This window comes from Gavia stellata, chromosome 16, assembly GCF_030936135.1.
Source record: "Gavia stellata isolate bGavSte3 chromosome 16, bGavSte3.hap2, whole genome shotgun sequence".
Taxonomy (NCBI): domain Eukaryota; kingdom Metazoa; phylum Chordata; class Aves; order Gaviiformes; family Gaviidae; genus Gavia; species Gavia stellata.
In genome coordinates this window covers 5,540,048-5,562,450 of record NC_082609.1, presented here as the reverse complement: position 1 = coordinate 5,562,450, position 22,403 = coordinate 5,540,048, and the positions used below count along the sequence as shown (strand labels likewise).

General features: G+C 43.2%; 2 protein-coding genes across 3 annotated transcripts in view; one reads left to right on the top strand and one right to left on the bottom strand.

Annotated features, from left to right (window-relative positions):
- HNRNPAB (heterogeneous nuclear ribonucleoprotein A/B) overlaps window positions 1-18,821 on the bottom strand; it is a 30,033-nt gene extending 11,212 nt beyond the window's left edge. The window contains exons 1-7 of one of the 2 annotated variants that reach the window (XM_059825186.1): window positions 18,524-18,821; window positions 15,216-15,384; window positions 14,973-15,131; window positions 14,416-14,547; window positions 12,503-12,611; window positions 12,257-12,409; window positions 12,094-12,178 (exon numbers count right to left, since the gene is read on the bottom strand). In XM_059825186.1, the coding sequence (XP_059681169.1) occupies window positions 12,108-12,178; window positions 12,257-12,409; window positions 12,503-12,611; window positions 14,416-14,547; window positions 14,973-15,131; window positions 15,216-15,384; window positions 18,524-18,789 (1,059 nt within the window). In that variant the 5' untranslated portion in view covers window positions 18,790-18,821 and the 3' untranslated portion in view covers window positions 12,094-12,107. Of the gene's footprint in view, window positions 1-11,960; window positions 12,179-12,256; window positions 12,410-12,502; window positions 12,612-14,415; window positions 14,548-14,972; window positions 15,132-15,215; window positions 15,385-18,523 lie in introns of those variants that run through there. The other variant, XM_059825187.1, reaches the window with a different exon arrangement.
- LOC104251509 (5-phosphohydroxy-L-lysine phospho-lyase) lies at window positions 122-7,822 on the top strand. The gene is made up of 12 exons (XM_059825350.1): window positions 122-180; window positions 2,090-2,208; window positions 3,075-3,234; window positions 3,894-3,968; window positions 4,815-4,902; window positions 4,997-5,113; window positions 5,346-5,428; window positions 5,731-5,956; window positions 6,225-6,379; window positions 6,890-6,979; window positions 7,199-7,329; window positions 7,794-7,822. The coding sequence occupies exons 1-12, from the start codon at window positions 122-124 to the stop codon at window positions 7,820-7,822; spliced, it is 1,332 nt and encodes a 443-aa protein (XP_059681333.1).
- Window positions 18,822-22,403: the final 3,582 nt, after the last annotated feature.

Below are 22,403 nucleotides of genomic sequence, written 5' to 3'. Positions count from 1 at the left end.
GCCCGCAGGGGGCGCCGCGGTGGCGGGGCGGGGCGGGCCCCTCCCCGGCCCGGGCCGCCCTCCGAGGGAGGTGGCACCTCCCCGGCCCGGCCCGGGCCCTTCGGATGCGGCGAGAGCGGCCATGAGGCCGGCGCAGCGCTCCCGGGAGGAGACCCTGGCCCTGCGGCGGCAACTCATCGGGTAAGTGCCGCGGCCGGGGAGGCGCCGCCGCCCCTCGGGCCGGGAGAGCGCTACCGCCGGGCTGCCCGTCCCGCCGCGGGGTGCCTGACGTGGCTCCAGGGCCGCGTTCCCCCGGGCTGGGAGCGGGCGCCACGGGGCCCCCCGCTGCCCCGGCGGGCAGCCCTGCTCGCCGGCTGCTCTCACCCCCCGGGGCAGCCAGCGCGGCCGCCCGCACGCGTCCTCCCGCACGTCGGCAGCGGCGAGTTCCGGCTGCTCCGCGCCCGGCCCTCCGCCACCGCTCCCGGGGCTAAAGCAACCGAGCTCCGGCCTCCCCAGCATTCTGGGTTTGAACTAGCAACCTCGTGGGGAAAGTCCGTGCTGTTAGCGTGCCAAGCCTGATTCTACTGCGGTCATTAACGGTAATTAGCGTTTCTTAAGGAGGGGGGTTACAAAACTAAAGTATAAAACCTGCGTGGTATCTAGCCTGCCCGTTTAAACTTTAAACTGCTTAGGAAGCATTTTCTGTCAGTTCAGCTGGGAGGACGACGTGGAGCTGAACTAACCCACCCGCAGAAGCGCTGGAGCCGGGCAGCGGTGCTGCCAGGCGAGGCTGGGCTGGGCAGAGGCTCTGCCTGACCTAGCGTTACAGCCTGTCTTTCAGAACAGCTTTCTATTACACCAAAAAAAGGTGACAGAATTAACAACATGCCTGCCCAATTTGATGGAATTAAGTACAAGGCGCATTTCCAAACTTCCAATTACTTAACTTCAACTAACCTAAAAAATAGTTCCGTAGACTGCTACCAGGAATAGTAGTGGAACTCTATGTATTTAACTGTAGGAATGTTTTCATGTGGTACCTTATATTATTAAAAATCAAGGCTACTTTAATCTGGAAATATCTTATGAACGCAGAAGTTGGGCTGAAAGTAAATGCTGGAATTAGAATTGTGCCATTACACAAACCTGAAGAATACCATTTGGTGTATTTAATCTTTTTCTAAGTAAGTCAGTCATTTTCTCTGTTACTGGGAACAAAGACCCAGCCTCTGTAAGTGCTTTCTTAGCATCTCCCGAACAGTCAGGATAGCTTTACCAAAAAACTAACACTTTTACCGTTCTGCTGCTAGCTCACGCAGAAAGTATAGGATTCCTGTAGGGGAGGGATAGTGAAGCAGTTTCTTATCGTTGTCTTTTTTTGTTGTTGTTCATTTGACAATGACTTTGTTATTTATAGTCAAATTATTTTATTTTTTTGTATAAGCAATCTTTTACTAAATGAAGCATGAAAGTTTGGCATTGCGCTTCAGCCTGAAATCCCTGCAACTCCTACTTCAGCAGACGCGTGTTTCAATTTTACTGGCAATTTATTTAAAAAGTGAAACAACAAACGCGCGTAAGTAGACCCAGCCTTATAAAATCACTCAAGGTTTCAGCTACGGTTAGGGAAGCTCTATACGGAAGTAACAACAACCCGGCACCGTGCTAGCTATCTGGAAAATCAGGATCTTCACAAATAGCAAGAATATAATAAAAACTATCACAAGTTAAGAGGCACCAAAGAGGGTCTCAATAATACGAAGGGCTGACAGTGTAGAGAGTAGGAACCGCAGTTAAGATTGGCTGAAACTACAGAGGTAAGCCCTATCTGTGGGCTGCGGCTCGATTCTTAGTGAAGGATTTTCAGTTGTGGAGTGTGTTTTTTCCCCTGCAAGTCTAACAAAATTTGACTTCATTTAGAGCACAAGGCTTGTTCTCTTCCCCATGCCAGGCTTTATTTTAGGGACTAGAAGTAGGATGTCAGCATGTGCTGGCAAGCGGGGGGAATGTCTTTCTCTTGATTAACTGACTGAACTGAAAATACTACCAGCAAGCTAAGTGACTTTTAGAATTCACTAGGATTTACTTTGCTTTCTGATGCTTGCCATAGCTCTTCCTGCAAGCTGTTTTTTTCTCATGATCCGGTGAAGATTGTAAAGGCAAAAGGCCAGTATATGTACGATGAGAATGGAAGACGGTACCTTGACTGCATAAATAATGTTGCTCACGGTAAGTTAAAAGTCAAGTTATTTGATACCATGTTTTTCTAAGCTGAATAAGGAACAATCGGTACCTTCTATCACTGTTGCATTGTGTTGGGAGGAAGGCTAGTTTAATTGGAAAAGTGGAAGAAACCTCTCTTGAGCCTAGAGTTTGGGAAATTACGATTCACATTTGAATTTCTGTATGCATGAATGTGCTTTCCCGACTTGCTTCCTGTTCTGTCTTCCTAGAAACATACTTGTCCAAAATTTAGGTTTTTTTTTTTCCATGAAAGCTCAGGTAAAGCACCTAACTGTAAGACTTACTTAACAGATGGCTTAATAGCTTGTTGTATTTGTAAAAGCTACTGCTAAGGGTACGGTCCCAGGACCACTGCTCAGTGTGGCGCCTTACTTGTGTATTATGAAGTAGCGGCTGGTTTCTTACACTATTTGAAATCTCTCTTAATTGGTCAGCACTGTCACTAACACCCTATAGCAGGCCTAATCATTCTTTGATGGTAAAGCTTACCTGCACATACCCAAACCCCTACCTAAATTATTCAAATGTCTAAATCCAACTACTAAATTAGACACTATTTGTTTTAGCATATCAAGTTCCAGTATTCAACTACAAACTATAAAATACATCAACAGGCGATTTCAAACTTTCAGAGCAAAAAAACCCAAAGTTTTAAGTGAAAGCTTTCAAGGCATACCGACACTGACTTCTGCTGACAATATCATCAATGCCCCACTGATGAAATATTATCATCAGTGATGATAGCTCTGTACTAATAGAGAAACGCAAGCATTAAGTCAGTATGCGTTTGTTAGTGAACACCACGCATAACATGGAAGAACTCTCAAACCACTCTTCATGCTCTCTTGCAGTCGGACATTGTCACCCTGATGTAGTAAAAGCAGCCCATGAACAGAATCAATTGTTAAATACAAATTCCCGTTATCTTCATGACAACTTGGTTGATTATGCAGAGAGGCTTTCAAAAACGCTACCTGAGAAGTTATGCATCTTTTATTTTTTGAATTCAGGGTAAGTGAGTGAGGTATATTATAACTGATACTGTGTTTTCACTAGTTACATACAGACAAGTAAAATACTTCATTATCAACAGCCGACTGCATCATCTGGTGTGGATGACTAGATACTGACCAAAAACATGGTTTGGGGTTTTTGTTTTTGAAGAAACTGTGGTCCTTTTTAGAACTTCAGTGACTGAAGCTCACGTTTAGCAAGATCTCTATCGGGAAAATAAACTAGCACTTTATTTAAGAAGGGTTTTATTCTGTTTATAAGGCCTTGGACTACAAAACATTAATGTAAATATTTACTGTATTAGTTTCTGGTCTGACTTGTCTTCTTAACTGGCAATTACTTCTGTTATCAAAATTAAATGTAACCATGCATATTTTGCTTGAGGCTGGGGTTGTGTTCCCAAGTGAACTACAGAAAAAAAAAAAAACCACCCCACCAAACTGTTTCCGAAGTAGTTTCTGTACTTCAGCTTTTTAAGATGGATTCTGTTCTGGTGAACAGTCCTACCTAACGAGTGCTGATTACTAAGGGATCTGTGAGTAACATGCATCGAGTTCTGTCTGTTCTCTGCAGACACAAACAGCATTGCAAGGAAAGTCAGAATTGCAAAACTCTGATATCCAAAACGAAACACTTACTGAATTTTTCAATTGTAGATCTGAAGCTAACGATCTTGCCCTAAGACTGGCACGACAGTATACAAAACATGAAGATGTTATAGTTTTAGACCAGTAAGTATATTGGTAATTTTATCTACTGTGGGGTACAAGGCTCAGTTTTGGTCTGTGGTCAGAGCAGTTCTGAAAACCTGTTGTAGTAGAAAGATTGTAACCAGGAAGTTGAGGGAAGTAATTTTTTCCCCCTGCTCAGTATTTGTGAGACCAGCATAGAGAACTGTGTCCAGGCTGGGCTCTCCAGTACCCAACAGATGTTAACATACTGGAAGGAGGCCAGCAGTGGCCTGCCACGATGGGTGGGGAGCCATAAGAGGTTAGGAAAATTGGATTTGTTCAGCTGTAAGAGACAGCTAGAGGGAGATCTTACTGTAACTACAACTGTCTAATGGGAAGGAGCAGAAAAGATGCAGCCAGGTCTGAAGATGTATGGTGACAGGAATAAAGACAATGGGCGCAAGTTGAAACCTGAGGAATTCTGATGAGACATAGGGAAAAACTCTTTTTACCATGAAGGTAGTCAAATATTACAAAAGGATGCCCAGCGAGACTGGAAAATCCATCATTGGAGAGTATTCAGAAGTAGGCCAGACATGTCCCTTACAGTTGTTCTGCAGTCTTGTAATACGGCTCATGACTTACACTGCTGTGATTCTAGTCACTGGCCTGAGCAAACCAGTGACAAGGAGTACTGTCCCTCTGCATCCCCTGTATTCAGATGTGCAAAAAAATCTAAATACTACTAAGCTGACAGAAATCTCAGAGCTTTTCTCGGCTTAAGCGTGACTGTTATTCCCACCAGGCAACAGAACCTAGCTACTCTTTAGCTATCAGTAATGCTAATCCTGAAGAACTCTTGTTACTGAGGAAATTACTGTTTAGTTCTGCTAATTGTTTTTTAAGTGCTTACCATGGACATCTGACATCCTTGATTGACATAAGCCCATATAAATTCAGAAATCTAGAAGGCCAAAAGGAATGGGTCCACGTGGTATGTACTTAAGCCTATAACTATTGACTACTTGTAAATTTAATGAAGTCTTATTTATGATATGCTGAATATAGGCTCCTGTTCCTTTGCATAGGCTCCTGTTCCAGACACATACAGAGGACTTTATAGAGAAGACCATGAAGATTCAGTAACAGCCTATGCTAATGAAGTGAAAAACATTATTGAGCAAGCACATAAGAGAGGCAGAAAGGTAAAAAGCTATTTCCTTAACCTTTTGTCTTGCCTTAGAAATGAGCATGGCTGACTGTCAATGCCATTCAGGATTACTGAGCTAAGTGGTATGGACTCACTTACTTGTCAAAAAGAAAAGATCATATAATCATGCAAGAACCATCTAATGACAAAGAGCTTGTTAATTGTTAACACAATTTCCACAACTTTCTATGTTGTGTTCAAAACATTACATGCTACATCTGTTTCAGATTGCTGCATTTTTTGTTGAATCCCTGCCAAGCGTGGGTGGTCAAATCATTCCACCAGCAGGCTATTTTCAGAAGGTTGCAGAGTAAGTGGTCATTTGTTATCTTAACTTTTTAAATTAACATACTTGCTAAATGTAGATGATAGAGACTTTCTCTGCCTGCTGTAGTATATAGCTTGATAGGCAGGAAATGTCCTATGCCTTCACGTTAGAATGTAAACTTCGCATGGCAAAAATCTGTTTTTGAACACATGATAGAGAATGTAGGCCTGTATAAGTTTGTTTCCTGGAAGTTTGCAAAGTAATGCTTTCTGCATGTTCTTAAAACAGTAAGTATTACATTCTGTTTCCTCTCTTAAGAGACAATAAAATCTGTTACATTACAGGCATGTGCGCAAGGCAGGAGGTATATTTATTGCTGATGAAATTCAAGTTGGCTTTGGCAGGGTTGGCAAGCACTTTTGGGCATTCCAGCTTCAAGGAGAAGATTTTATACCCGATATTGTCACTATGGGGAAACCCATAGGGAATGGGCACCCTATTGCCTGTGTAGCAACCACAAAAGAAATTGCAGAAGCATTCGCAGCCACAGGAGTAGAGTATTTTAATACGGTAAGTAAAAAGTTGACCAAACTCTCCTTCTCTAGAGGAGTCTAAGTATTAGAATTAGGTAATCATGCAGTGTTTTTATTAATCTTTATTACCCATACAGTTACTGCGTATATTATTTGCTTCTTTCTAGTATATAACTTTCTATTTACTGGCTCCATTTGATATAAATGGCAGTATGCTCGTTATATCACTGAGGCTACACTTTCAGTGACAAGATTGCATCTTTCTTCCCTTTCCCTGGCTCTGTGTGTTCTTTTCCTGAACTCAGTTTGGAGGAAACCCTGTTTCATGTGCAATTGGATTAGCTGTGTTAGATGTGATTGAGAAGGAACACCTTCAGGCTCATGCCACAGAAGTGGGAAACTTCTTGATTAAGCTACTCAAGGAGCAGAAAATCAAGCATCCCATCATTGGTGATGTCAGGTATCAGTGCCTTATTTACCTTTTTAGCTGCTTTTTGTTTGGTTCAGTCAGTCAAACAACTCACTCCAACTGATTAAAGAAATGCATTAAATCTGTGTTTTCAGCAAAAAGCAACAGCCTGCTGTACATTAGATTAAGACAAGCTTGAGTTTATCAAGAGTCTGATATACTTTGGCACTCTAGGCCAGTACTGCTTTATTGATTTATTAGTTGCTAAAGGAATTCACTTTCCTGTTTGAACTCTTACTTCAAGTGCACAAAGAACAGAATTAATGAGCTGGATGGAAAATATGTTTAACATCATGTCCTGTGCTGGCATTCTGAGCAGATAAAAGTCTACTGTATTATTGCATTTCCTCAGAACAGCAATACCTTTTCTATTACTAGCTAGACATCAGGTAATTCTCATGCAGTAAAGGTTTGGTCTCACAAAACATCTTTCTCAGGTTTTTAGTTCACTTGCAGTTCCTTCCTCTGACAGCTAGTAACTATTTTTATTTCTTTTAAAAGGGGTTCTGGCTTATTCATTGGAGTGGACTTAATCAAGGATCAAGCAGAAAGGACCCCAGCCACAGCAGAAGCAGAATATCTCGTAACAAGGTACAAGGGACAATCATATGGTTCCTCAATGCGCAAGGCAAGCACACAATTACAAAGTAACCTTGCCACTCAGTAGTTGTTAAAATATAGCCAACTGGCAGAAAAAGAAACCACTCGGTGCAGAAGGGCATTGGCTGGACAGCCTGCATGCTGACACTTTTAAGTTTTTCTGAACCATGTGCAAAGGTAAACATAATTTTTTGTTATTGCTCTTTCCAGACTTAAGGAAGAATATATTCTACTGAGTACAGATGGGCCAGGAAGAAACGTGCTTAAATTCAAGCCCCCAATGTGCTTCAACATGGAGGATGCAAAGTTTGTTGTGGACACAATTGACAAACTACTAACAGGTAGTACAAATCAAAACTGCCTTACAGGGGGTTGCTGTTGGACTGCCTTAAAGTCAGTGCTGAGCCACTGAGCCTGCTTTTCAGAAGTGCTAAAATAGAGCCAAGATAGAAGATGCTGAGCACATAGGAAAATAGGAGTTTTAGTAATCAATGCAAGTTTAGCCTTCACTTCTAAATTATTCCATTTTAAAATTCTCTAACAAACTAACTTTTGTAACATTTACTCCACAGATACCTATGCCTTTTAAAATTGCTTTGCTTTGGCAGAAGTTGAAGTGTTTACCCATCTTAACAAGGGGAACTGGTAAAAGCTGTCCAAATTTCATTCTTGACAGCCATGATCTGTGTGCATTTGCCACTTTAGCTTTTTGTACAACTTCTGCACTTTCAGTATTAACTAGGTTAGTCCAAAAACTTGTCTCCAAGTCATGAGTTTGCTAAATTGTTATTTATTGTCTCTCCAGATATGGAAAAAGAATGTCTAAACCAATAGAAAACATCCACTTGTTCTACCTGAGCAAGGTATTTATCCATATTCACCCTTTACTATTTAAAAGCCAAGGTTCCTGGATGCAACTTCACAAGCATTGTCATTGGCAGTAGAGCAGGACCAAGTTTCCCCCGAGATGCTTTTACTTGAAATTAGCTTGCAGGGATTTTTTGCAATCTAGAAGTATGGACCAGACTTGTGTACAGCTGGCATTCACAGCTACCTTCTACCAGAGTCTGACACTTCTAGTAACACTAGATGTATTCATTTGTTTGCAAGCTAGGTCCAACATGTCCCAGAAATGCCTATACCTCTACAGCGTACTGCGCTTGTTTGGGAAGCTTTAAGAGTGACTGGGTTTAACCCCTGGCATGCAAATGACGTGCATATCAAGACAAAAAACAGCTTTTATGCTACCTGCTTAGTGCCTTAAGTCTCCACACAGAAGCTGTTGCAGCTGCCTAACTACTTCTCAGCAGCTCTCCCTGTAACTGCCCTTAAAGGCAGGTACACTGTACATTCTGTATGCCACAATTTGGGAACCTCTACTTAAGCTAACAGGTTTTTGAAGAGCTATAAACAGTACTTTTACTACTATAGCTCCTGTTTTACTTAACATTTGACTCTGCAATAGTATTGCCTTCTGTTCTCTTGAGCATTTTTGACTACTTCATAGGATCATTTCAGGTTCACAGCTGGTATCTCGTGCTTAAGCATCAATTTAGCCCTACACTCAGAAGTTCGCAGGCATCAGCAAGACTGAGTCCCGTTAAGTCTTCCAAGCCTTGTAAATACTAGTATCTGTTGAGGTCCCTCTATAGCCTGCTTACAGAGAACATCTAGCTGCAACTCATTTGCCATACGCTCACAAGCACAGTGTACACTTAGAGTTAACACCTCGGTAACACCACCCTTTGGTACAGTTAGTACTTCTTCAACCTACTCTGACTAAAATACAACAAAGTAGTTTTTAACCAAGTACCCAGTAAAACTCTAGGTACCTGGATGGGAATGTACCTAATGTTATCAGTGTAATCACTGGTGGCTTCAACCACCGTACTAGATTCACAGTGCTCTTGGCCCTGAGCTAAGGAGAAACATGCTTTTAGTTCAGTGCAGTATTAGTACAGCCAGCACAAGAAAAATGTGTTAACATTTTATTTAGCAAGTTAATGGAAAGACATACAGCTGTTTGTACTACTTATTCTTGAGAACAGAAAGATTACTCAACAGTGCCAGTTTAACTTAGAGGCCTAATGACTTAATGTGCTTGTCTGCAATCTAAACTAAGCAAGAAAAATGCCTTTATTTTCTACAGGAAACCAAGAATGCAAAAAGCCTCTTACTAAGTACAGTACTAGTATGACACTTACATATAATGTAAGCGAAAATGAGGCAATAAAGTAGATTCCTTTTAATGATGCTTTTGCAAAAAACCATAACATTATTTTCTTTCCATAGGTTTCAAACAATGTTCAAGATCTGCTACTAAGAAACATTACTCTACTATAATAATGCACATTTAATCTTCATCCTAGCATGTCTTAGATAAGATACGTTACCTTTGATTTTGTTATTTTCAGTTATCTTGTTATTAGTAAAAACTTGGAGCAATAAATTTTACGAGAGCTTGTTTCAACTCTGGCAGAAGTGTGGAATTAGCTTTTATTTAAAACATCATATCTAAAACTGATTACAAAGGAATATATTTCTAGTAGCTACTATAAACTACATTTTCTAAGTTCATGCTCTTTCAAGTTATGACTTTTGAAAATTAAGATGAGCCAATGGGTTCTCTTATTTTTCTATCTGCTGATACCTATGCAACTGCCATTCTAGCTGCCAGTACACTCAGTCCTTCCCAGGCTCCTCTGAGCAGTTTCAGTAGCTAGATTCATAACAAGGTCCTTAGCAGCACTACATTCACAACAAACAGTCTCAGTGACCAGATTAAGTTGAAAACTTCAGTCCCAAATTCCTAACATCAAAATGCACGAGGAACAGAGAGCTGAGGGCCATGGCTCCCAAACCAGTTCTTACAAAATATTCTGTACTCAAGAAATATCCAAGTAGGATTAGTAAATTAAGAGTACATTACAGCCATAAGCAACAACCTTGTGTACAAGCCCTTGCTTTCACCAGGCAATTACATGTTCTTTGTATCACAAACTTCACATGCAAAGAAGAAAGAGAAAGCCAGATCTGCATTTAAGTACCAGTATCCTCAATTTCTGCTTAAGGCCACATCACCTGTCAAGGAAGCATTACCCAAGAACCTACTTCCAAAAAGCACCAACATAACAGCCAGCTGACAAGCTATTGCTAATACACTAGCCAGAAGTACTGCAGCAGTATGGTCCTGATACTATGCAAATTCCCTGTTGGAGGGCAAACTGCTAGAAAAATATTCTGCTACCCTTTACTTCATAAGAAAACAAGTAGAAGGATGCAACAGAGTAAAGCGTTTCAATTTTAAATCTTGAGACAGTAATACTTTTGAATACTGTACTCATTCATTTCAGTGGCCTGCATTTTTTATTTGCAAGTTGGGCATTAGGTTACATACTCCAGCTGTAAAGCTGTAATGTCAATGATCAGATTTAAAATCTGCTTCATCTCTTTTATACTCAAGATTTCCACTTAACCCCAGAAAAGTCTTACAGACTTCTAACTTTACAGCAAGTTTTTCTTTTCAAGGACAGCCAGCAGGGAGCAGCACATTATAGTCCCTGCAGGAATAGCTGCATCCCTTGCTAAAAAAACCTGAAAAGGTCACTAGTAACATCTGTTTACGTCTTGTCTTGGTTACTTGGTTTGATTCCATTTCTGGTTCCCATTTATTCAAATAGATTATTACAAGAAAAAATGTCGTATTTTAACTTCAAAAGGAAAGTAAAAATCAAATTGATTACTGCAACAAAGATTAGAAATTGACTTTGTGCGGCAGCACTTATAAATCTGAGATTGGGACTATTCTGCAGCAAGACAGGCCAATCACATGATGGTTACTGCCTTAAAATAGTGGTAAACTAGTCGAAGAAGGAGACCATATTTCTAGCTGGTCATCAGAGAAAGAACCACCTCTTTAGAGGCAGCTTTATTGTTTTTCCTCCCACAACTTTAGTGGAAGTTCTTTTAGCCTCTTCTGATACACAAAAAGGCTGCAAAAATTCAGACTTTGCATTGGTAATTTAATGTCTAACCTGTCTTTCAAGGCAGGTACACGTCCCATTAAGAACTTGTTGAAAAGTCTCAGACTCAAGACAGCGAAACATGAAGGAAGAGCAGCTAGCTTCTTGGACACCTCTTAGCTTCCTCCTGCAATGCTGTCTAGACTCCCAAGCCCTACCTGAAACCTATGCTGCTGGCCCCTCCCAGCAGAGCCCTACAACACAGACACTAACAGTTACACTGAGCCTCTGTACTTGTCTAGACATGAGCCACCAGCACAGCCTCCACAACAGCTGGGGCTTTTCAGCCAAGTTCTCTTCCATAACCTCCAGGTAGAAGTGACTGCAGTTTTTAGCTGCCACTTAACTGCAAGTGAGCACAACTACCAATACAACCTTCTAGTTTTAAGATTCAAAACATGTTATCACAACTCTTCATCTATCAACGTACTGCCATGAACTAATTTCTGGGAACAGTATACTGGCGTTTTACTAATACATAAGCTGAAGAATGGCACAAGACACTAGATTACGCCTTTTTTATTTCAAAAGCTAGGATAGCTTCAATATCCATGTCATGGTGAATCAGAACACATGTAAAATACCTTACAATACATTAGATTCCAAAAAGGTACCAAAAAGTACAGTAAAATTAACACTTCCATTACAGGAAATGTATGACACAAAAACAATACAAAATAAAAAGGTGGAAAGTGACACTGGTTCCCTAAGATGCATCTCATTCTGTACAACTGGAGTAATGCAGAGTCCATAGTTAACTCCAAGAGGCAGTCCCTAGATGCAGAGCTGCAGCTTTAAGCAGACCCTCAAAATCAGTTTCAGTTTAACCTATTAATAAAATCATTAATTAATATCTTCAGCAAGGCTGAAATTTACACACCACACTGTCTAGACAACTAGTTATCTGTAAGTATTAAACATGTAAAACATTTCCAGGGAGCTCTTCCAAGTAAGATGCACATTTAACAGGCCATAGAAATTTATTGTAAAGTTAAATTTGGTACAGAACTGAAATATCCATCTACAGCATTGTATACAAAACCTATGCAGTCATTTTCCAAAAGAGACCATGCCACTGCATACCTGAATAAGTTTGATCAATATGGCTTGTAGTTATTCTGATGACCACCACGTCTTGGTGTCTTCCCATAATTTGCACTGCCTTGACCTATGAACAAGAAAACAAATGCATTAAACTGCTAATTAGTTACGCTTGCTTATACCCAATACAGTTCTCTTTACTTACTGTAATCATAGCCTGGTCCATATCCATAATACCCATATCCTGAATAATCATAGCCTCCATAGCCACCATAACCTTGCTGATAGCCGTATCCTTGATTCCCATAACCCTGGTTCCAGTAATTGCCATAACCTTGATTCCAATTTTGACTTTGAGCTATAGAAGGGAAAACCATCCACAAAATCCCATTTTAGTACACACAACTTATTTAGAATGTGTCCATACTAAAGTAGTGCGTGTAGTACTTACCACCGCCTCTTCCACCTCTGCCTCTTCCTCCATAGCTACCTCTTCCTCCACCACTACTGAACTGTTGCTGCTGGTATACTTCTTTTGGCTGTGCTACCTTAATCTCGCACTGAAAATAAAAAACAAGGAAGAGTGTGTATACCGTCTTACAGCAGCAGCACCCAGCCTAACCACCTAGTAAAGCCAGAGGTTGCTCTAGAGGCAAAGGAGGTATACATGCTGTGCTCCGCCATGTGACCGGGACTAAAGCATATCCAGAAGCATCTGATTTATTGTGCCGCCTGGGCAAAGGTAAGTCACTGTTGGCCATTCAAAGCAGGCCACTGCTCTGAGTATTTTAATACCACCAATTCCCTACCATCAACTCCCCCATGGAAAAGAAAGGTCATTATTCGCCATACAAAGCAGGCTGCTGCTTTCAGAGTATTTTATACTGCCTACTCTCTACTATCAACTCCCCTGTGGAAGAGGTGCTGAGGCCACCTCAGCACAGCCACCGCTCCTGTAGAAGCCACAAGGCTGCTCCTGCTCCCTCTATCCTAGCACAGCCTCCAAGACAAGGCTGTTGCCATTGGGCCGCTTCACCTGAGCTGCATGGAATAAACAAGGCTCCGAGAAATGCACCAGAAGGAGTTTTCCTGGCAGCCTTTGTACAGTCTATGCACTGAGCATCTGTGTTGGACTGTACAGTACACCTGCCAACACTTGAAATCATCACTTATCAAATAACTAAGAACAGCTAAACTCAACCAGAATTGACATTTCTAAGACAGGTTCCCAAGCTGCAGTTCAAGCTGTCAACCAGCTTCCTAGTTCAGAATCTCTGCACAGTCTGAGATGAAGGCTACTGCTGCTGTGAAAGGAACAACTCCATGTGATAGCAGCACCTGAGCAAGCCTGGCTTGGAATTCTTCACCACAGGAGCTTTAAGGTAACCTGCTCTTTTTATTATCACTGTGACACAAAAACAAGCCATAGTTACAAGATACAGATATGATTGATTTCTCAGCTCCCTTGGCACATAAGCATTCACATCTGAAAAACAAACTTTATTGCCAACTACAGTGTCTTGACAACTACTAGTGCATTAGGTTTGCTGAAGTTTATTCTGTGCTGTGTCAAGACCAGTCTTAAACTAAGTGCAATCTAAGTCACTGTGTCAGACAGTATGACCAGCTCTAATGGGGCTTTGAAGTTAGGGCATAGGTCAGCACTGGCCAAGGAGCAAGGGAAGATGGACACCTCCAGCCAGCACACATCATTTGCCTCCAGTCCTCTCCTCATTAGCTTTACACATGAGCCCCTATTAGTTACTCCCACAGATGAGCAGTCAGCTGTTCAGAGCACCTCACACCACTTTTACAGTAGTTCATATAAACAGCTGACCAGGTACAAGTTGCCATAAGCATACATTTACTCTCTGTATCCTTGTATTGGGTTTACGTGCCAAGGTTTTGGTAGCAGGGAGGGCTTCTGAGTGAAGACACCAGAAGCTGCCCCCATATCAGACAAAGCCAGTTTCAGCCAGCTGCTTGCGAAGTTAGTGTCTGTAAGCCTTGAATTTATGCAAGTGCTCTCGGCTGAAAATAGGTACGTATCCATTGAAATGGCTTATATTGCTAGACTGATACATAAGCCAGTTTTTCCACATGTATTTAATGAATGCAATTAGATACTTTACATACAAATGCCCTAGAAGATAGCAAGTATTAAAGCCACAAGTACTGGCGAAGAACCTTGGTAGCCTCTGCAACTGAATTTATGGCAAAAAAAACCTGTGGTAAACTGCAAGCTGTCCTTACTGTAATTTTGTTGCCTTGAGATTGGAGATCTACAAAATCCTTTTCAGATTATAGATGTAGTGGTATTATACTTAATAACTTGGACAAAAATTTAGAAGTCAAAGTTTCTACCTTGCTTCCACTGACGTTATGGAATTTCTTCTCCAAAACCTTCTTCACTGGATCCTCTTCCTTGAAAGTGATGAACACAAACCCCCTCCTTTTGTTGGTCTTTGGATCCATTGGAAGTTCAATTGCTTCAATCTGAAGACACGAAATACTATTTTCAGACTTGTATTTTAGCAGAACAGTTGAGTGCATGACATTTGGGATAGTAAAACAGAAAGTAAGTTTCCTATCTATGCACATTATGCAACACCAAAGTTGCAATATTCTTTCTATACTAACACTGGCTTTCAGACCAGAGGTTTCTATTTTACAGCTCTTACAAACAGTTTTAACATAAGATAAAATGGTTTGAGTTAAGACAAGGGCATCTAACTAGCAATGGAAGCATCCTGTGCAGTATGTACCTTCCTTGCTCTCAAGATGAGAAACCTCTGGATCAGTTACGGAAGGCTTGATACATCTGAAGTTAATTTAATTTGGAACTTGCAAATTATTAGTAAACTAAACAGCAACTGGAGACTGTATTATGTTTCAGTGTTTACTAAGATAACATTACATACCTCTCCAAACTCTCCGAAGTATTCCCTGATTTTCTCTTCTGTGGCTTCAGGGTTAAGTCCACCAACAAATATTTTCTTCACTGGATCTTTTTTCATTGCCATGGCCTTCTTGGGGTCAATTAGTCGTCCATCTAGCCTGTGTTCTTTCTGTTCCAGAACCTGAAAGACAGTTTGATAGCATTAACTCAAGCTGAAAAGCTTCTCCTAGAAGTTAAGAATCTGAAATATGAAGCTTAAATTCACCTTTTCAACACTCCCAGGTTCTTTGAAGAGAATAAATCCAAAGCCTCTGGATCTTCCTGTGTTAGGGTCCATCTTTATCGTACAGTCGGTTACCTCACCAAATTTGGTGAAGTAATCTTTCAAGTCTTTTTTGCTTGTATCCCAACTGAGGCCGCCAACAAACATCTTCCTGAAATTTCAAAGAGATAAGAGCTGTTCAGATTCAGGAAGTACTACAGAACAGCACATGCAGCAAGATGCTCACAGTGGTGCACACCTCAGGAGCATTGTCAGAAAAAGGACCAACTGTTGAAAGTTAAACACTTTTGCATCTTGTTAAAAGCTAGTGATACTACAGGTGTGCACAAGGGTGGGTTCCCACCCCCTCCCTCTTTCTGAGGGAATGACACAATGCACCCTGAAGTTTATCCCAGGCTATAAGAAACAGTAAAAATTACTTAAAATATTCCTTGCCAGTAACTTACATTCTTTCAACAGTATTCTGTTCTTTGCAACAAAGCAGTATTGATTATCAAGTACTGCCAACTCAGTTTTTCAAAAGATCCTAGGATCTTTTCTACTGCTTTGAAAGCATTCAGGATAGAATAAGGCATCAAAAGCAAAAATACTTGAGCTCTTTTAGGATTTGTACAAACGGCTGTAAAAATTTTACTCCTAAGAATGATCTGCAGAACTTAAACCAGGTATCTATGACCTCCAAGAACAGTCACATATAACAGATGGGACTTTGGACCTGCCTTAACTACTATGTTGTACACTTCTTCCTGCTTAGTTACTGAATCTAGTTCTATCTTCATCAGTGCTACAGGAGTGTCTTCACTACTAATCTTTACTTTCATGAAAGGCCAATGCAGTACTTCCCTGTCCACTTTCCCCACACAAAATATCCTCTGAAGCATCTCAAAGAACTAAATACTAGTGAAGCACAATACAGAAGTGAAGCTGACAACCAAAACTTAGATCAGACTCAGTAAGGCACTTTTCAAATGCCTCACTTCAAATGAAAACATTAATAACATGGCTGTATTTTCTATTTTCAGAGTTTCCAAGGTAACAAACAGCTTTTAAAAGCATTTGAGCCTTTTTATCTAACTATAGACTAAAGCAGTTTAAGTTGTCATTACTCTGTTTAGAGGCAACCTAGATTTGGCACTAGAAGCTAGCAGGACTTTAGAAACTAGACTATGTTTAAACAAAATTGGCTTTTGGTGTTTATGTGTAACATTCATTTGCTAAAACTATCATCCATTGATGTTCAAAAGGCAACATAAGGAAAAAGAAACTCTAGGTACTATGGTTTGGGTTTTTTCCTTAAACTGGATGAAAACCATATCCTTTGTAAGCTAAACCCTTATTTTTTTCAGAAGATGAAGCTGCACACTCTTAACTGACAAGTGCAGCATGATGCATAGGGTCCAAGTAAAGTCTGTGTGCTTCTTGCAGCCATTACAATAGAGCCTTACAAAGTTTACTCAGTCTTTCAATAACAGGTGAAAGAAAGGTAACTTGATGGATTCCTTCTCATCACAACAGCTTACTGACCAAGCATGACTGCTATAACCTGTACAGACTGACAGGGGTTTTCCATAACATACCCTGTCATCACTGGCTACACTTACAGAGTGATCAAGAGAAATTCAATGGTTGGGGGATGACAGGTATTTGTCTGGAGGCAGCTTTAGCTGCTTTATGCCATCAGGATGGGGTTGTGGTACACACACAGATATTGCCACATGCTAAATTCACCTCTTACCACAGTAGTAGATACTACACTTTGTCATTTACAGTCCTTTGTTTTGTAATTAGAATGATTGATATCTACGTTATTTAAATAACACAATATAGAGCCTTTGAAATTAAGACTGAATTCCTAGTATTCAGCTTTGTCTTCAGAGGCCACACAAACTGGACAACTGCACTCTTTAACACATAGTCTCTTTTTTCCTCCCAAGTGTGTTAGTGCAGCTAAACCAAAGCATGTTTCAGCTCATAACAAAATACTTAACATCAGCCCCCTGAGCTCTGCCTTGGACAGCTCTTGTTATAACACAGCACTGAATTTTCCATATAGGTCAATCCCTCTCATTAACTGCTTTTCTTAGAAGTTTCATTTCACACGAATTTGGGGTTGAAACTTGTCACCTCCTCTACGAGAAAGGGAAAGAGTATCACCCACTTTTCAAAGCAGAATAGTAAAAACGTAAAAAGAAAATTCGCACACAGCTAGAAGGCCTGGTTCTCAATCCTTCTACTGTCTGCAAAGATACATCCGGCCCCAACTGATAGGAAACTTGTGCAAGTCTTACTCCTCTCCCTTACAGCCAAGATCTATTATGCTACTGTGGCTTCAGCTGTCTGTTCAACCTGGGCGATCTGACCCTTTGGTTCAGGGCCCAGGGATAACAAAGGGAGTTCCAATTAAATACATGGGGTAGCTTGAATAACAAAGACCTGCTTGAGAAACAGGCAGGTAATTTTCAAGTCAAGCTCGTAGATTCATAAACAGACCAACTGCGATAGGAAAGAAATGACTCTTTTGTACACAAGGATGCCACTACCAAAACACAGCGAAATGGCACCGACTCCTCCAGAAATCACTCACAAGAGATAAGCTGTTTTCTGACAATGCTGCAAAGTAGTACACCAAAATCGCTCTTACTGGTTTAAGCACAGCGCACATCGTCTAAATCATGCTGTTTTTCCTTTACTCCCTCCAAAAATACTTAGCTTACCGCGACTCGCTTCCAAAGCTAGGGTTATTTTTATATATGCGTTACACAAAACATGTTCGCATTTACACCGGCGCCGGTGGCGACCGGTCATGCAATCCCCAGAAAGTTTGAACCAGCCCACCGCCCGACAGAAAACAACTCCTTCCATCCGCTCCTTTCATTAAAAAGGGAAAGGGTGAGGAAAACGCGGGATGCGAAGCGAGCCGAGGTAAATCCCCTTCCATTTTACAGCCCGAGACGGCAACAAACCCGCTCCCCGCCCCTCCCCCAGCCACCACATGGCGCCAACAAAAGGCAGCTCCAGAACAAAGGAAGCGCTGGTGCTGCAGGGCCGCCGGCTCACCGCCCGCCCGATCCCTCCGCAGCGGGGCCGCCCGCCGCCCTCCCCCGCCGGGCGGAGCGGGGCCCAGGCCGGCGGAGTGCGCCAGCCGCCCGCCTCGCTTCCGCTCCCGCCGAAGGGCCGCGCCGGGGCCTAGCGGCCGCGCTCCGCCGCCGCACATGGCGCCCGGGGGTGGGGGGGCTGGGATAGCGCGGCCTGCTCCCGCCTCAGCCCGCCGAGGGAGGCGCGGCGCTTACCCCGCGTCCTCCTCGTTCTTGCTGGCGTTGATCTGGTCGCCTTCGGCTCCGTTCTGGCTGGCGGCCGCCCCCGCTGTTCCCGCCGCCGGTCCGGCTCCCGCAGCCGCCGTTCCCGCCGTCGCCACCGCCGCTGCTGCTGCGCCCGCCGCCGCCGCCGCCGGAGCCCCGCCGGTTTCGGCCTGCTGCTCTCCGGCGCTCTCGGCCGCTTCGTGCCCGTTCTGGGTGGCGCCGGCGGCGGCCGCCAACTGCTGCTCCGCTTCGGACATGCTGCCCCGTCCGCAGAGGCGAGAGGGACGACAGGCGCCTGCAAGAGACGAGCGCGGCCCGCGGGTCAGCGAGGCGGCTCCCCCCGCCGGGCCGGTCTGATCCGGTCCGGTCCCGCCCCTCCCCCCTTTTGCGCCGTCGCCATCCCGCCGCCGCTCATACTCACTTTAAAACCCGCTCCCAATAAAATCCGGGCCGGCCGGAATCGGATTAAAATCCCCCACGCGCTGGAGCTGACACCCCTCCCCGCGGCGCTCGGCTGCTCCGCACCGGCCCCGCCGCCACCTTCTCCTCCCCCTGAGACACGTACTCTCCGGCCCAGAGCCTTAACGCGTGGCCGCCTTTATAGCGCCGGAGCCTCAGCCACACAGCAATAAGGAGCTTCCTCGTTGGCCACCGCTTCCTGTCATTCGTGCCGTTCGGCGCTTCCTGTTGGCTCTGCCGCGGGGGGCGGGCGGGGTGAGGCGAATGGCGGCCCGCGGGACTGGGCTGGGAGGGAAGGCAGGGAGCACGGAGGCCTCGCGCCTTTCGCCTCAGCGCTGAGGGCGGCTCTCCGCGCCGCGCGGCCGCCCGGGCCCGCCTGCGAGGGGGAGGAGGGCGGCCGTCGTGCCGTTATCGCCAGGGCAGCCCGGGAGGTGCGGGGCGCCCGGGGAGCACCGCCCTCCCTCGGGGCCCGCGCGTCCGGCGTGTTGTCCCCGTGTGGCGGGCGGGGAAGGGCCCGCTGCGGCGGCCGCCCCGTTGCCCTGGCGAGCGTTACCGTTCTCGCCTGGCGCTTCACGAAAACCACAAGCGTGACAGGGAGGAAACCCAACCCCTGAGGGTGCAGGGCCCGCTTGAGATAGTCAAGAGTCAGCGCTCTCCGACGCTCTCCAGTTGTTCAGGCACGGCGGGACCCGAACCGCGGGGCCGGGAAGAGCCCTTCCGCCGCACCGGGCAGGCCGGGCCCGCCAGAGCCCGGCGGTGGTAGCGCAGGCCCGCGGGTCCCGCACGGCAAAGTGAGGGAAGCGCGCCTGTGACTTGAGCGCAGTATTTACTTACAGTGTTGCACTGGTTTAACTTAAGGTGTGGTATGTACAATGAGTCAGTTACGCCAATACGAGAGGTTTCCTTAACATTTCCAGCTCTGCTGGTTTTGCAACGGAGAGGGCCAGAATTTGTTGTTTTTAATGGAAACTTAGATTTGGATATTACATAACTCTGGGAGCTGGAGCCCTGAGCATGTGCCTAAGCCTTAATTTCTTTTGCCCAAGGATATATCAACCTTGTTGACAAAGTTGTGTGTGAAAAGTGCAGAAGAAAACTGTTCCTTGTAATCATATTTCAAATTCTTGTACAGTATACCATCCCTAATATCCCACTTGTCCACGTCAAAGGGACAGACTTTGACTGTTGGATAGACAGCCAAAGCTTACTGCCACATCTTAAAAAAAAAAAAAAAAGCGCCCTTTATTTGTGGGCAAAAAGTAACAATTATTACCTAACTTTCTGTAGTAATGAATGCATACATTATTGCTTGCTCCACCCTCTGTCAAATATCTCCTGTGGCTCAACCTGCATATTTTCATCTGCTATTACAATTCAGAAAGTGTGTACATAGCTACTTGTGAATGAAAATAAATAGTGGTGATACATTTCCTTAAGTTACCTGGTCTAGGATCCCCGCTGTCCTTCAGTGAACTGCTTTTACGGCACTTTTTATCTCTACAGAATTCATTTTCTGAAGTAGGAGCTTGGTAAAACAGGACATTAGGTTCGGTTTTGTAAGCTTTGTAGCAGTACAGCAAGCAGAGCATTAAGGATGTACACAAAATAAAATCAACAAGGTATGTTCAGAGTAAGGGCCTGGGATTTTTAATAAAAACATTCCGTTGCTTCAGGCTATGAGCCAGACCTCTTAAGGGGAAGAGGAAAAAAAAAAAGGAAAATGTGCTTAGTATTGGGAGATCATATGAAAAATAGCCCCTCAATACAGCCAAGAATTTCAAGCTACTCTTTTGCTTTGGTGCTTGTGGTACTTGCCACGAGCATCACTTTAACTGGTCCAACCTGGGCTTTCTGCTTTAATACCCATGCACACATGCAGCAAGACTGACTCATACTTGTCACTGGAACTGCAACTTATTTTCTTATAATTTCTGGATTTTAAATCCTCAGCCACAGTGGCTATTTGCTTTTGTAAATCTCCCCCTGCCCCTCACATTTTCACTGCTTACAAATGGAAAAGTATTAAAGCAATTTAAAAATAAGTGTCCAACATAAGTAATTTCAAGAATACACGAGCATAGTGTAATAAGTGTGATTTGTCAACCAGGTGCTCTGTCCATGAAGGATATTAATTTATAAGTATTCTGTCACACTTTCAACCCAAGCTGCAATAGCTCAGAACTTTATCTTTAGAGATGTTTATCTCAAACTAGTCTGCCGACAGGGCAGGGTACGCTATGGACAAGCTCCACAACCACCTCTTTAAGCTAAAGTTTTGAAACAATGTTGTATGAGGTCAGGTCTAGTAAAGACAGTACAAAAAGTACCTAACCAGTACACCTGGAGATTGTATGTCTGCAGGTCAGGTTGTGTATGTTATCTGGTAAAGATACTAATCTTCATGAGAATATATTTTTAATTGTTTTTCTTGTATTGAACTTTAAATAAAATGTTAGAAGCAAAGAATTTTTTCATAAGATATTCTTTACCCTAATTTATACCATCTCAGAAGAACTTACCCCACATCCAGCAAGAGAACTTTTGATTTTTTTAGGCAGCTTTGGCTTAGATTGTAACCCTATCAATCAGGTCTGTACCAAAAAGGTATGGTTTGTGATTAAAAACAACTAAGCCACCGTCTGTCAGCTGACTGCATTCATTTATACAGTGCTGTTAGCCTGCTTTGACTGGAAAGTATCACGCTTAAGTCACTACAGGGGACTAAGGCCAAACTGATATTTGCAGGTTGATCTAACTGGAATGGCTGAAGTGTTAAATGCTACCACCCTCGTGCCCTGTCCACCTTCTTTTTGCAGGTTTTTGTGTATGCAGCTGTGGCAGCTGACTGCAGAAATACATCTGCACTCAAGTTACAAGTTTATAGACCAGCACCTGAGAGTAAACTGAAACTGGCAGCAGTTTATATGAGTCTGTCACGTAAGTTTAGGCTCAGCTGATGGATGTAACCTGAGTGCTTTTGATGAGATATTCATTACTTAATTTCCTTGCAAAATTCACTGTCCCAAACAGCTCCTTTGTATTTCATCAAGCCTTGCTAAGGACTTGAATGATTGTCATTTCATTTGGACTTCTCCATACGTTTCCCTTTTCCTTCTTTTCTCTTTTCCGGTTCTCTTCCTTGCTTTGCTGAACCTGTCTTGTCTTTCCTTTCATAGCCCTTGTGCTGGTACTTTGGCACAGGTTATGCTTTTCCTGCTTAACATTGCTTTCTTTAAAGCTGTACTCTTTTCCAACTGCCCATTTCTCCTGGTCAGGTCCCTCTCAATCTCTCATCTCGGCAATGCCAAACAGCAGTTCGCAACTGCCAAGGCTATCTGTGATTCCCAGTTGCCCCATTTTAATAGCTCTTTGATGCCTTGTATGTCCTATATCCAACAGCAAGATAACAATG